The sequence below is a fragment of the Coffea arabica genome, chromosome 11c (genome assembly GCF_036785885.1).
Source record: "Coffea arabica cultivar ET-39 chromosome 11c, Coffea Arabica ET-39 HiFi, whole genome shotgun sequence".
In the NCBI taxonomy this organism is placed as follows: Eukaryota; Viridiplantae; Streptophyta; class Magnoliopsida; order Gentianales; family Rubiaceae; genus Coffea; species Coffea arabica.
Genome location: NC_092330.1, coordinates 7584039 through 7599103, shown reverse-complemented (window position 1 = coordinate 7599103; position 15065 = coordinate 7584039). Strand labels below are relative to the sequence as shown.

Sequence of the window (15065 nt, the reverse complement as noted above, 5' to 3'; positions counted from 1 at the left end):
CTTGTTTTCTTTTGTTTATATTAAGGAGAAGAGAGAGAGAGGAGGTGAATATAATGGCAGCATTCAGAGAAGAATATAATTGATTCGTCTCATTTTCTGGGAAAGATATGGTTGATGACTTTTCTCTAACAATTCGTACCTCTATTTGGTTAAGATGCTTTGCGTGCATATCTGAATTGTTCCAGGTTTCCGGCTACAATCAAATTCTTGTTGAACCGTATTGCCTTGGTTAAGTTGATACCATTCATCATTGACATTACTTCTATCCTTTAGAAATTTATAGGACATGTTCATTCTAAAGGACATGTTAACTATATTGGAATGCTTTCTATCTCTTTCCATTTAATAAAATTTTTAAAAGTAACTGGCTAAAGAAAATAAGTAAAATAAAAATACATATTATGATGCTGATGATCAAATTTTCACAAAAAAATTTTAGTATCTAAAGAATAGTATATTTTAAAATATTACAATCACGTACAAAAGTACGTGAACTATTACTAATAGATATAAAAAATTCAAAATATGTATTTAAAGCTCCATTAAGCAAGTTTTGGAGCCTCACTACTAGGGTTACAAATGAATGGAGTAGCTCGAGTCCAATCTCGGCTCAAGCTCGAGTCGAGTTCGAGTTGATTAAGTCTCAAGCTGATTAAGTTGAACTCAAATTCAAAAATACTAAACTCATTAGTTCGCGAGTCAGTTTGAACTCGATTTTATATATATATATGTTAATTTTAATTTTAATAGTAAAAGTACATATATATCCCTAATATTTTATTATTTGTTAAGAAAAATTATTATTTTATTCATTTTTTAAAAAATAAAATAATTATTTTTTTTATTTTTTAAGTTCCAACTCGACTCGAATTTGAGTCGAACTCGAGATCGAGTTTGACATTTTGAGCTCTAGCTCGAGTTTGAGTTTCGTAAAATTATGTTGAAGATCGGCTCGATTAAGCCGAAACTCGACTCGATTCGGTTTGTTTGCAACCCTACTCACTGCAGATAACGCTTAGGCTTGAGCTCGTTAAAATATTCGAGCTATTTGAGTTTGAATCGAGTTTTGATCGAGCAAACTTGTAACACGATTGAACTCGACTGGTCCAACCCTGTTCTCATTCGAATATCTCTTCCGATTTTGAGTTTCTTTCCGGTAATTTTGTTTCTGCACTTTCGCATAAGATCAAGAAACAACTTCTACCTAAAAATGATCATAGGGCAACAATCGGTTGGTCACATCCCAGAATCAACAGAGATTTAGATCACCAACCATGCATAGATAGACCTTTTTGAGGAATTTAAACAAAACTATGCACAAACTTTGTCCTCCTCACGATTCATAATACCATATAACGTTCTGTTATTGATGGGATTTTGATATAAGTACAAGTTTAATTTCGAAATACTCCCGTTTCACTACAAGTATACATGTCAACTAGTGGTTCAGGGAATAAGTCGAAGTCGATCCCACAGGGAGCAACTTTACAAGTACTAGATCCTTATTTACTCTATTATTTAGACTAATAATCAATTTAAGCAAGAGAAGTTATAATTACTATTATCTAACTAGTCTTAACTAGATATTTGCAAGGTAACAATGGAAAAAATTCTCTAAATATTTGAGTCTAGGGATATAGATTCCACTTATGGCATAAAAGATACAAATAAATAGATTTATGATAGGTCATTATTTGTCGCTAAATCTATACTTATTCTTCCCATGATTTCAGCCAAATATTGCGTTAATTGATGGATTCTACTTATATTTGGTTAATGGTGCTAAATTGTAGGAAAAAGAGCAAAACGTGACAAAAAGGGGCAATCTTCCAATTAATTTGATAGTGGCACGTTTGGGGTTGGTTTCCAAGTCCGAGTCGAATTCAAGGCAATATTTGAAGGAAGATTTTGAAGATTTTAATCTCCATTATTAGTTTTAATATTGGATTAGGAAACTTGGAATATTTTCTTTTATGGTTTCTTTTCCTATTTAGGAGACTAGTTTTATTTGGTAGTAGACTTCAATTAGGAAATAAATAAAAAAAAAAGAAGGGAAGCCAGATTCCCATTTGATTAGGATTTCAGCCAAAAAAACAAGAAAAGAGTCGTGACTCTTTTGGGAAAGAGGAAAGGCCGGATCCCGCATGATTAAGAGTTGGGGGCAGCAACAAATTCGGAGGAACAATTTGGCTGGGACTTAGGTCTTTGTACTTTTCTTTTTAGCCGACTTTTGGGAGGAAAAAAAAGGGAGAAAGAGCTAGGAACAATTTTGCAAGCTTGAGATAGCTTTTTCGCATGGTTGTTCTCCATTAATGGAGGACTAACCTCCTAATTCTTGTCAAGGGGATAACTGAAGATTTGGTTCAATAATTACTGTGAGATCTAAATTATTTTAACTGCTTCCTCCATTTATTGGTATTCGTATGTTTTCTGCTTTTAATTGTTGTTATAGCTATCGCGTATGATTGAATAGATGCGCAATATTTAATTATTCACGTAGGCTATTGTGCTAATGAGGGGTAATTGAATCCATAATTGTTCGTTATCTCTATCTAAGTAGCAACTGGCGTAATTCGATTTATGTCAGGGGAACATACGATCTAGCTTAAACAAACCCTCATAGCGTGTTTGTTAGTTAGAATTAGGCCTTTCTAATTATTAATGCAAACCAGAAATTAAATCCTACGGTCGTACCTAGGGTTATTTTTGGGTTAGAGAAATAGTTAACGGTCGTACCTTAACTATCGAGAAATTTAGAAAATGTTGGTTGTTTATCACGCGCATGACAACTATAACTAATCTATTAATAAATGTTGGAATTATCTGTGAATCGATGATCAGTGCATGAACCATTTCTGAAGTGTACCCTTAGCTGAAGTTTCTCTTAATTATTTCTTTTAATTAATTATTTTCTGCATTTAATTTGTTTAGTTGGCATTTAATCCCAAAATCCCCCATTAATCTTGACTTGAAAAGAAATAAATTTCTCTCCAGTCCCTGAGGAGACGACCCTACTTACCACTGTCTACTAGTTAGTGAATTCAGTTAAATAATTAATTCAGGTATATCGGACTAAGCAAACTCTTCGGGAACAGGATGAATCAAGTAACCCATTGTACACCTAGAGTCCCTGCTCCAGTACTAGAATTGATTATTGACTGTTTCAGGTGATAGTTAGATTTTATTTATTAATATTGCACAGGTTTGGCACTTGTCAATTTACCTCTCGTTACAACTCTTGTTTAACTAGGGATTCATTTCCAACTTTACCAAATCTCATTCTCATGATAAAATGGCCTAGAATAGACTAGTTTTCCCTATTTTTATGGTGAATAACTAGATCTACTCTTGTTCTATTTGCCAAAAAATAATTGCAATCCATCAAGTAGTCTTTTTGAAAGATTAAGTCTAGAAACCTTTCCTGAGGTGTTTAATAATATATCACTTAGCGCTCTTGAAGTAATGCTCCCGTCAATGGAAAGGCAAATTGGTCACTTCTCATTTACATATTTTTTGACCATATCAATTACTAAAGTTTGTGAAGTTAGTTTGATCACTCTATGCACATGACCGAATCAATCACAATTAGGCTGTCTAACCTGATTACACCTAATTGGGAATATTGTAGCATTATAGGAGATGGATTTGTGCAATTCAACCTTTAAGGGGCAAGGCGAAAAAGAGTATTTTTGAGGCGGCTTATTAGAATTAACCAAATAAAAAAAAAATATAAGTATATCTCAATCTAGACATGCACAAAAATGAGAAAAAAATGTTTGATGTCTTCTGAACATGCACGGCTAATTTTTCTTCTATGCATATATATATATATATATATAGGATGTATGGTAAACATTTTGTCTATGTGCTAAAGCATTCGGAAAATTGCCAATATTACAGTCCCTAGCTTAGCACAAGTTACCGACCATTATGGGCCAAATGTTTTATTAACAAACCTATTGGCCTTAAAAATGTTTTGAAAGTTCTCTACCTTTTAATTTATTTGCAATGGCACTTCTTTCAAGTGTCCAGTGTGCTAATAATCCCAGTCTCCCGTTGACTTTTCAAAGTTTGCACTTGGGATTAATGTATTAGATTTCGTACTCCGATAATGCACAACAATGGTAGCCTCTTTCTTGTTAAGTAATAATTTGAGATTTTTTGAAGTTGAACTATTGTCTTTGCAGATTCTATTCCATCAATTTGCAATAAATTTATTAACCTCTAAATCAATCACTTTGACTTGAATTCATGAATAGGTTATCAATCAACATGTAACACACATACTACCAAACTAGTTCCTAAACGAAAAATAAAAAGGAAAAAAAGTTGACGGCTATAACTTATACTCAACAGATGTTAGTTTCAAATTTTTTTTTGTTAGCCATGATGTAGAATTACTTCCTAAATGGTGCACAAAATACTAATATTATTGCAATGACATAGCATGAAATAGAATATTTAGGTTCTTATGGTATTGTCTCACAAATTAGATAGAAAAAAAAATTAACAAAGTAACAGCTGTATGATTCAGTAGTACATTTTTTGGTTTAATAATTGTTTATCCAGGTTCATCTTCTTAGTAAACTCGAATTTTGTCTCCTGTAGATGGTGTGGCCTACCCCAAGAGTGTTTCGGCTATGTCAAGTTTGCTGACTTTGCTCTTGGGATTATCAGAAACTTCTGCGATGGTTGGAAAGTCGACAGATGCCAAATGCGTGGTTGCTTAGTGTCCTGGTTGATTAAGTAGATTTGGTAGATCGGGAAGATTTGCAGGTGTTTCATTAACAAATCTCTTGTTGATTTGTAGCTTCAAACTTTCTTATTGGACTAGTTTCAAATTATACAATTTCTGATTCTCCATTTTTGGAAGGAGTAGATCTTCCTTTAGATGAATTTCCTACAATCAACATTCTATGAAAATAAACAAGCATGATAGCATAGAACTTAGTTCTAACTATAGTTCCTAACATCTATTTGTCAAGATTTTCGTATGATTTATTTTTGGATAAATTATAGATAAATCCCCTATGATTTCACCTATTATCATAATGACCACTTTAATTTTTAAAATATCCAATTCACCCCCTATAGTTTCATATAAAGTGAAAATTTGATAGAAAATAGTTTATGTTACACCGTTTGTTGATATACCAATGGTGCTCTTACTTAAATGTTAAATTGCAAAACATCCTAACCACCTTGCATAATACCATAGGGGAATTATATAAATAAATACAAAAATTATAGGGCAGTAAAGTGGATATTCATGCAAATTATAGAAGAGTTAAGTAGATATTATGATTCCATCACATACACTTTTGGAGCATGTTTGGTTCAATCACCATAACCAATGATGTATTCCATCTATTTTTCACTTTATATAAAATCAAAGGGGAATTATCTTGTTATTTTGAAACTTTAGAGGAAATTATCTAGTGTTATGCAAAATCAAAGAGGGTTATATCTAATTCAGCCTTTATTTTTTGTGGTCGTGTAATGGAGGTGAGTGTACGGTCCTCCTAATTTTTTATTTCTTTTCACATATTACTGTAAAAAAATACGTTATTTGCTTTATAAAAAAAAAGAGAATTCATAGGTAACCAAAATTTAATAATATGATTATTGAGTATACATAAAAGTAACTGTTTCAATAGTTACATTCTTAGGGCAATGTATAATAACTCATATGCAAATACGTACTTCAGAAGTGCTGGAAAATTAGAAAAACAAAGAAATAAATGTTCTTAAGTGCATGTAATATGTAACATGTTAAGCCTTACCAAGCAAGCCCATTTTGCTAAAATTAACATGAAGGAGGTGTTTTATGCTCTGTACATAGCTTCCATCACTTTCCTCTTGAAAGGTCCTAAACTAGGGACTATAGAGCTCAACAAGCTCCTACATGTCACTTGCAAAAATGGTGGTGCAAAAGTGAATCGTGTATTTCTTGATTGACACGGGGTCTTTTGTCAAGCGGATGATGTTGCCTAGAACACTTAGGACCTGGCTTTTTATTCCAACATTCGGCCTCCAAAATTAGCATAATCCCAGGCTTCCATGCATTATGCATTTTGTGTAGTTTAGATTCATCAAGTGAATTTATACAACTAAAATCCCCAAGAGACAAAATAGTTTAGTTTACAAAAATTTCATGTAATTCAGTAGGCAAAAAATCGGCATGCTGATTGCTAAACATGGTAGCTCCTATATTACACACTAAATATACCATGAAAACTTATTAAGAAGGTCTATTTGATGGTTGTAAACTCATCAATGTTCCATTTAGTCCTTAGATAGAGCCTTCATTGTCGCATCATTTCATACAAAAAAATTCATCTTGCGTTTAAGATTGGTTTTTATCAAAGTAAAATAGGAAGCAGAAGTAAAGAAACTTCAGCTGTAGTCAAAAAGCATAAAATAAAGCCTATCAATTAATTTGTTGTATCTCAACTATTGAGTTTGTCTTTGTATCCCACATCAAGAATTTTATAAAGAAATCTCTTCTCTTGGTGGTTATAAATATAGTGGGTTTAAATAAGTTTACATGTGCTAAGGGTACCAACCCAATTGCCATATGCATTAATTGAAGAGAGTTTTAGGCGGCTCACTGATAGAGCAGTTATTTGGCACATTTTGCAGTGTTATTTTGTCCTAATTTTGGCTATTTACTGTGCTAAGTACTGAGGTTTAACTCATATCTCGCATTTGTATGAATTATAGGTGATCGGCATTAAAAATGATCTCGCGGGGTAAATTTCCAGAAGACTTTTCGTCTCAGAGCGTGGCCACGCCTTAGAAGGTGGACGAAACCGAAAGACGGACCGTGATCCACGTGAACCAGGAGCACAGGATTAAAACTTCCAAAAGTCCCTTGGTTTCAATCAATTTGGGCCAGACGTCTCTTTCGTGACTTCTGGGAGCGGCGGCTATAAAGAAGGGAAAAGCAAGATTCAAAGGACAACTACTTTTTAGCCTAGTCTCTCTTTTTCTACTTTTGGGGGAAAGATTTGTCAGACGCTTGAGTCTTTCTCTTTTGTTTTCTGCGGCTCTGGGTCAGACATTGGAGATTTTCTCCTTTGCTGTAGCTTTTGCTTTTGGCTTCTGTACAATTTTTCCTATTCGACTTTTGCTTCTACTTTCGCCCCAGGGGTACGAACACGAAACCCCACAAAGGGAAGCAAAAGGTTTTTCATCCGTTCCTTCGCTAATTCATCTTTTTCAATTCTCGGGAAATTAATTGAATGCATTCAATTAAATCACGCGGGATTGACACGATGAGGAGCGGCTAATTCCCTCCTCTACCCAAAGGTTGACGCGAGGGCGCGGTCCATAATATCTGTGAGATCTAACCGAATCTTCATTATTTTCTCTAATTAATTGCTATTCGTGCATTTCCTGAATTAATTGTTTATGGGTATTTTATTAATTGAATAGCAACGGCCGAGTATTTGATTTGATTTAATAGCCTACTGCCACGTTAATTAAATAGAATCCGTAATTGTTCATTTAGTTAACACCTCGTGGCAACCACCATAATTGGTTTTATGATGGGGAAACGCAAGATCTAGCTTAAATAAACCCTCTTAGCGTGTTTATTGGTTAGGATTGGGTTCTTCTAGCTTTAATGCAATTGGGTAATTAAATTCCTACGATCTTACCTCGGGTTGTTATCTGGTTAGGGAAGTAGTCAATGGTCGTACCTTGACTGTCGAAAAGGTAAGGAAGAACTGGTTGTCAGAGCTTATTGATAACTATAACCAACCTAGTGACGAATGGATGTAATATCTTTGCATTTGCATCGATGATCATTTAATTGGACCGTGCCTGAGCAGTTAATCCTTTGGGTAGAACTTTTATTAATTGCTATTTTTATTGAATTGTGCTTTGTGAGTTAGTTCTGAATTTAGTTCGCTTTATTTTTATTCTTATTTTTATTTACTTGCCTCCCATTGAAAATCTCCCAATTTCGTTCTACTAATTTGGAAAGAAATAATTTCCTACCCGCTCCCTGAGGAATCGACCCTACTTGCCATTGTACACAAAATTAATATTCTTATAGACTAATCTGGTATATCGGATCAAGCAAACTCTTCGGGAATAGGGTGAATCAAGTAACCCATTGCACACCTAGGGTCCCTGCTCCAGTACTTGGATTTGTTATATAATTAATTGTGGTGGTAATTAGGACTTTTTAGTAATTATTATTGCACAGGTTCGGCACCTATCAATTTTTGGCGCCGTTGCCGGGGAGCTGGCGTTTGGATTATTTGTTTCTTTTCAAATTCAGTTTTTATTTTATTTTTATTTTATTCTATTCTTCTCGGTATTTTTGCTAGTTTATGCCCCGTTCTTCTCGCACAGGTGAATTGATATACGACGCGGAGGTTGAGAAAGCAGCGCGTAAGCGGAGGCAAGAGACCAAGAGACGAAAAGAAGGGCACTTATTTGCTTCAAACGAGTCAGCAGAAGACGAAGTAAGCATGGCCAACACCCAAACATTGAGGGAGCTGGCTGCCCCGGAGCTGACTCACCAGCCCTTATGCATCACATTCCCCGCTTTGGCTGAGAATACTGCTTTCGAACTGAAGTCGGGGTTGATTCAACTCTTACCTTCTTTTCATGGTCTCTCTGGCGAAAAACCCCACAAGCACGTAAAGGAGTTCGAGGTGGTTTGCTCTAGTATGAAACCTCCTGGGGTCACTGAAGAGCAAATTAAACTGAGAGCCTTTCCGTTCTCTCTCAAGGATGCAGCTAAAGATTGGTTGTACTACCTACCAGCAGGTAGTATTACCACATGGGCACAGTTGAAAAAGAAGTTTTTGGAGAAATTCTTCCCTGCATCCCGGGCTGCGAGTTTGAGGAAAGAAATCTGCAGCATTAAACAGTTCCCCGGGGAATCCTTGTATGACTATTGGGAAAGGTTTAACAAGTTGTGCACTAGATGCTCGCAGCATCAGATTAGTGAACAACTGTTAATCCAATATTTCTATGAAGGACTCCAGTCAACTGATAGGAGTATCATCGACGCTGCGAGTGGGGGAGCGCTGGCAAATAAGACCCCGAGGGAAGCATGGCTGCTCATTGAAGCTATGGCAGAAAATTCTCAACAGTTTGGCTTCCGTGAGAGTAACCCTACCCGCAGGGTTAATGAGGTGGAGTCGACATCTGTTCAGCAGCAGTTGTCGGAGCTAACATCCGTTGTTCGACAATTAGTGGTGGGAAATATGCCCCAAGTAAAGGCCTGTGGAATTTGCACAAATATGGGCCACCATACTGACTCATGCCCTATGTTGCAAGAAGATGGGGCTGAACAAGTGAACATGGCTGGAGGCGTGCCCGCGCCTCGTAGGCAGTACGATCCATACTCCAACACGTATAATCCGGGTTGGAGGGATCACCCAAATTTCAGCTATGGTAATAGGCCACAAAATGCATTCTCCAATCGTCCACCAGGATTTCAGCAACCTTGGCAACAGAAGTCCTAGCCCTCGTCCTCAAACTCAGGAAGTTCTTTGGAGGAGATTGTCAAGAGTTTAGCCACTACTACCACTCAGATCCAGCAAGAGACTAGACAGCTCCAGCAGGAGACCAGGTCATTGACCGCAAATATGGCTCAACTCCAGCAAGAAACTAGAGCCTTAACCATGAGCACCAATCAGTTTCAGCAGGACACAAAATCAGGCATGAAGGATATGGAGGCTCGAATAAGCCAAATGGCAATTGCCATCAATCGCTTGGAGTCCCACGCTTATGGAAAGCTACCCTCACAACCCGAAGTAAATCCCAAGAATGTAAGTGCCATGACATTAAGGAGTGGCAAGGAAGTAGAGGGGCCAAAGGTCACGAACTTGAAGAAAAAAAGTGAAGACGAGATCGAGAAGGAGATAGAGGAAGAAGGACGCATTCGTGGAGGTCCTGAGGTAACTCTTACACCATCGATACCCGTCAAATCTAATTTACCACATTTTCCATGCAGGTTGGCAAAAACAAAGAAGGCAGAGAAGGATAAGGAGATCCTGGATGTGTTCAGAAAAGTGGAGATCAACATCCCCTTATTAGAGGCAATTAAGCAGGTACCGAAATACGCAAAATTTCTCAAGAACCTGTGCACCCACAAAAGGAAGTTGAGAGGGGATGAAAGAGTAGTCGTAGGAGAGAATGTATCATCCATGCTCCAAAGGAAGCTTCCACCCAAGTGTGGAGATCCAGGTATGTTCACGATCCCGTGCAAGATAGGAAATACACCAATTAGAAAAGCAATGTTAGATTTAGGGGCGTCAATCAATGTGATGCCAAAGACCATTTTTGCTTCTCTAAATCTTGGGCCACTTAAAGAAACAGCCATCATAATCCAACTAGCTGATCGCACAAATGCATATCCAGAGGGGCTAGTTGAGGATGTCTTGGTTCAGGTAAATGAATTGATTTTTCCTGCAGATTTTTTTATCTTGGGAGATGAAAAATCATTAAACCCGGCACCTATCCTGTTAGGTAGACCGTTTCTTAGCACTGCCAGGACTAAGATAGATGTGAATGAGGGTACTTTGTCAATGGAATTTGATGGTGAAACTGTGAATTTCAATATTTTTGAGGCGATGAAGTATCCAGAAGAATCTAACTCGATTTTTGCTTTGAGCGTTGTTGAGCCTTTTGTGCAGGAAATCTTCGAATTAGATGGCAAAGACGCATTGGAAGTGGCTCTAATGAAGCATTTGGAGTTGGGTGTAACTCTTGATGTGGACTTAAGGGAAGAGTTGTTCCATGCTGTTGAAGCCTTACACTCACTTCCACCCGTGTCCCCAAGGTATGAACTTACCTCTCTTTTTGTGCCAGAGGCTCAGACAAAGTTGCTCCCTTCAGTTGTTCAGGCACCGGAATTAGAATTAAAGTTTCTCCCAAAGCATCTAAAGTACGCATTCCTAGGAGATCGGGAGACACTGCCGGTGATCATCTCTGCACACCTATCTCCAAGTCAAGAAGACAAACTGGTGCGAATCCTTATGGAGCATAAGGAGGCAATTGGGTGGAGCATAGCCGATATTAAAGGGATCAGCTCGTCCTTGTGCATGCACCGGATAAGGCTCGAGGGTGACGCAAAACCGGTAAGGCAAGCACAACGGAGATTGAACCCCCTGATGATGGAAGTTGTGAAAAAGGAGATACTCAAACTCCTAGAGGTGGGGATCATTTTTGCTATCTCGGATAGCCCATGGGTGAGCCCTGTCCAAGTGGTCCCGAAGAAAGCGGGAGTAACCGTAGAGGAGAACCAGGAAGGTGATATGGTCCCGGTCAGGAAAGCTACTGGCTGGCGCCAGTGCATTGACTACAGGAGGCTCAATTCTGTGACTAAAAAGGATCATTTCCCCCTCGCTTTTATTGATCAGATGGTAGAACGATTGGCAGGTCGTGTTTACTATTGTTTCTTGGATGGCTGTTCAGGTTACTTTCAGATCGCGATAGCACCAGAAGACTAGGAGAAAACTACCTTCACATGCTCATTCGGTACATTCGCTTACCGCCGGATGCCTTTCGGCCTTTGCAATGCTCCAACAACCTTTCAACGGTGTATGGTAAGTATTTTCTCTGAGTATGTGGAAAAAATAATCGAGATGTTCATGGATGATTTTAGTGTGTACGGGGACAGTTTTGATGAATGTCTTGAGAATTTGGCTTTAATTCTGAAAAGATGTATAGAGACGAATTTGGTGCTTAATTGGGAAAAGTGTCACTTTATGGTAGATCATGGCATTGTCTTATGACACGTCGTGTCGGCTAAGGGAATAGAGGTAGATAAAGCTAAAATTGACCTTATTTCTGCTCTACCTTACCCCGTATGTGTACGGGAAGTGCGTTCGTTTTTTGGCCATGCAGACTTTTACAGGAGATTTATCAAAGACTTTTCAAAAATAGGAGCACCCCTGTTCAAGTTACTGCAGAAGGACATGCCATTTGATTTCACAAATGAATGCAAGGTGGCTTTTGATAAACTGAAGGAATCATTGACATCGCCGCCTGTCATTCAACCCCCAGATTGGAACCTTCCGTTTGAAATCATGTGCGACGCGAGTGACTATGCCGTGGGAGCCGTGTTGGGACAAAGAATAGGAAGAGCGCCACACGCGATCTACTACGCGTCGAGAGCCTTAAGTGGAGCCCAACTTAATTACTCCACGATGGAGAAAGAATTACTAGCTGTTGTTTTTGCACTAGAAAAATTTAGGTCATATTTATTGGGTGCAAGAGTAATAGTTTTCTCTGATCATGCAGCATTGAGATACTTGCTGGCGAAGAAGGATGCTAAGCCAAGGCTGATCAGGTAGATTTTGCTCCTGCAGGAGTTCGACCTAGAAATCAGGGATAAGAGCGGAGCTGAGAATTTGGTGGCTGATCATTTGAGCCGGTTGCTCACAAATCAAGAGGATATGCAGTTGAGAGAATCATTTCCTGAGGAACAATTATTAGTCATTCATTCGTCGGCACCATGGTATGCCGATATTGTAAATTTTTTGGTAACAAGTGAATTACCTGCAGGTTGGTCAAAAGCTAAAAGAGATAAGTTAAGGAGTGATGCCAAACATTACCTTTGGGATGACCCATATCTGTGGAGGCAATGTTCGGACCAAGTAACAAGAAGATGTGTGAGTGCAGGTGAGTTTCACTCTATTTTGACTTTTTGTCATTCGTTTGCATGTGGAGGGCATTTTGGTCCTAAGCGGACGGCTCGTAAGGTGTTGGAAAGTGGTTTTTATTGGCCTACCCTCTTTAAGGATGCGTATTTGTTCTGTAAATCGTGTGATAAGTGTCAAAGGGTGGGGAATATCTCTCGTAGAGACCAAATGAGTCAAACCCCCATATTATTTGTTGAGATTTTTGATGTCTGGGGTTTAGATTTCATGGGTCCTTTCCCCTCGTCTTTTGGTTTCTTGTACATTATACTTGCTGTCGACTATGTTTCCAAATGGGTGGAGGCAAAAGCCACCCGGACTAATGACTCTTGAGTGGTTGCAGATTTTATAAGATCTAACATTTTTGTCCGATTTGGAATGCCGAGAGCTATAGTGAGTGACAGGAGCACCCATTTCTGCAATAAGACAATCACTGCATTGTTTCGTAAGTATGGTGTGCTGCACAAAGTGTCCACTCCCTACCATCTCCAAACGAATGGTCAGGCCGAAGTGTCAAATAGGGAGGTTAAGTCAATCCTGGAGAAGATGGTGAGGCCTGATAGAAAGGATTGGAGTGTGAAATTGGAAGATGCTCTCTGGGCCTACCGCACCGCATATAAAACACCGATTGGGATGTCCCCATACAGGTTAGTTTTTGGGAAGCACTGCCACCTTCCGGTGGAATTTGAACACAGAGCATTTTGGGCACTTAAGCGGTGTAATATGGACCTTATGGAGGCCGGAGGAAATAGGAAGCTCCAATTACAAGAGTTGGAGGAGCTAAGGAATGAAGCCTATGAGAACGCCGCAATATATAAGGAGAAGAGCAAAATTTTTCATGACCAACAAGTGTCGAGGAAGTCATTTGTCATCGGGCAAAAAGTCCTACTTTATCACTCTAGACTTAAGCTTTTTCCTGGTAAGTTGCGTTCCCGTTGGATTGGTCCATTTGTTGTTACTAATATTTCTCATTATGGTGCAGTGGAAATCCAAAGTCTTAAGACGGAGAAAAGGTTCATAGTCAATGGTCACCGTCTAAAGCCTTATTATGAAGGGTTTATTAGTGAGCCAGTGGAGGTTCTATTCTTTGATAATCCAAGTGGTGAAGTCTAGACAGTTGAAGGCCATGTCTAATCAAAGACATTAAAGAAAGGCGCTGCTTGGGAGGCAACCCAAGGATTACAATATTAGTTGTGATCATTCCTCATTACTCTGCAATTTTTCAGTTTTATCTTGATGTTTTGATTGTTTTTGTGGTGATGGACAGAAGACTAGCAGTTCCAAGGCGTGCCCACGCCTTGAAAGGGAGGCACCGGGTGTCCTGAGCAAGGGGAAGACTGGCAGTCTCAAGGCGTGCCCACGCCTTGCTACCCTGTTGAAAAAAAAAAGAAAAAAATTTTGACATGGACTTCATTTTTTCCACTTTTCTTCCCGCTGGTCTTACCTAGTTTCTCCCCAAATTGTTTTTGCCTAAACTCCAGCACTTCTTCTTCAAATCTTGGTCCTGCCGCCGCCCATCGCCGTCCGCCGCAGCCAATGACCACACCAGCGCGCGCCTGCCTCGCCTGACCAGCACCAGCAGCAGCGCAAGGCCCAGCCCGCAGCCTGCCTGCGCTCGACCCGCCTGCGCGCGACCTGCCCTTGCCGCCCTGCACACTTCTGCGCGCGCGACGCGGACCAGCACCCAGCAGCAGATCCGCGCCTTCTTCTGCAGCTCGCGCGACCTCGCGGCCCCAGCAACCCAGCGCGCGACCAGCACCGCGGGCTCCAGCGCGTCTCGCCAGCCCCACTCTGCGCGCGACCTTGGCGCGACCACCAGATCTGCGCGCGGCCACCTCCCCCTGCGCAGCCCAGCACCAGCGTGCGTGCACCAGCTTCGCCCAGCGCGCGGCTGTCCTCCACGGTCTTGCGCATTTGGGTAACTCTATTCTACTACAATTTTTGCTGCTGGACTTTGAATTTGGGATTAGTGCTCTAGTTGACTAAGATCAGGGGTCTTTATTGATAAATTTTCGCTTCCTGCTGGGTTAACAAGAAAATAGTTGCTTGTTTTTTGGGGACCATTTAATTATTGTCTACAAGTGTGCGTCTGCGTATCTGCCTGGGATTGATTATATACTTGGGACATCTGTGGGCTCTGGTGAATTTATTAGTTGTTATACGTGGTCGGTAGCTCGCTGATTTGTGCCTTTTATTGACTGATATCTTGATTTGAGAGGAGTTGGTTCGGTCTTCTTTATTGTGGTCGGCTAATTGACGACAGTGGGGCATTGGTTGGTGTTTGTTGTCTGGTTATTGTTTGGTGGGGTATTAGTGTCCCCATTTGCGGTTGAACTGCTAAATTTTTAATAATTTTTGTTGACTGTGGTCCCATATCTGCTTTTGGGTGGTTGATTT

At 39.4% G+C, this 15065-nt stretch overlaps 3 protein-coding genes across 3 annotated transcripts; all 3 read left to right on the top strand.

The window, feature by feature from the left end:
* Window positions 1–8342: 8342 nt before the first annotated feature.
* On the top strand, window positions 8343–9488 carry LOC113719441 (uncharacterized). The gene has a single exon (XM_027244645.2). It carries the CDS (start codon window positions 8343–8345, stop codon window positions 9486–9488), a length of 1146 nt encoding a protein of 381 aa, XP_027100446.2.
* A 123-nt stretch (window positions 9489–9611) lies between these two features.
* On the top strand, window positions 9612–13001 carry LOC113719440 (uncharacterized). The gene is made up of 4 exons (XM_072069974.1): window positions 9612–11442; window positions 11914–12245; window positions 12339–12651; window positions 12892–13001. The coding sequence occupies exons 1-4, from the start codon at window positions 9612–9614 to the stop codon at window positions 12999–13001; spliced, it is 2586 nt and encodes an 861-aa protein (XP_071926075.1).
* A 45-nt stretch (window positions 13002–13046) lies between these two features.
* LOC140016452 (uncharacterized) lies at window positions 13047–13993 on the top strand. The gene is made up of 3 exons (XM_072069973.1): window positions 13047–13587; window positions 13651–13745; window positions 13895–13993. The coding sequence occupies exons 1-3, from the start codon at window positions 13047–13049 to the stop codon at window positions 13991–13993; spliced, it is 735 nt and encodes a 244-aa protein (XP_071926074.1).
* Window positions 13994–15065: the final 1072 nt, after the last annotated feature.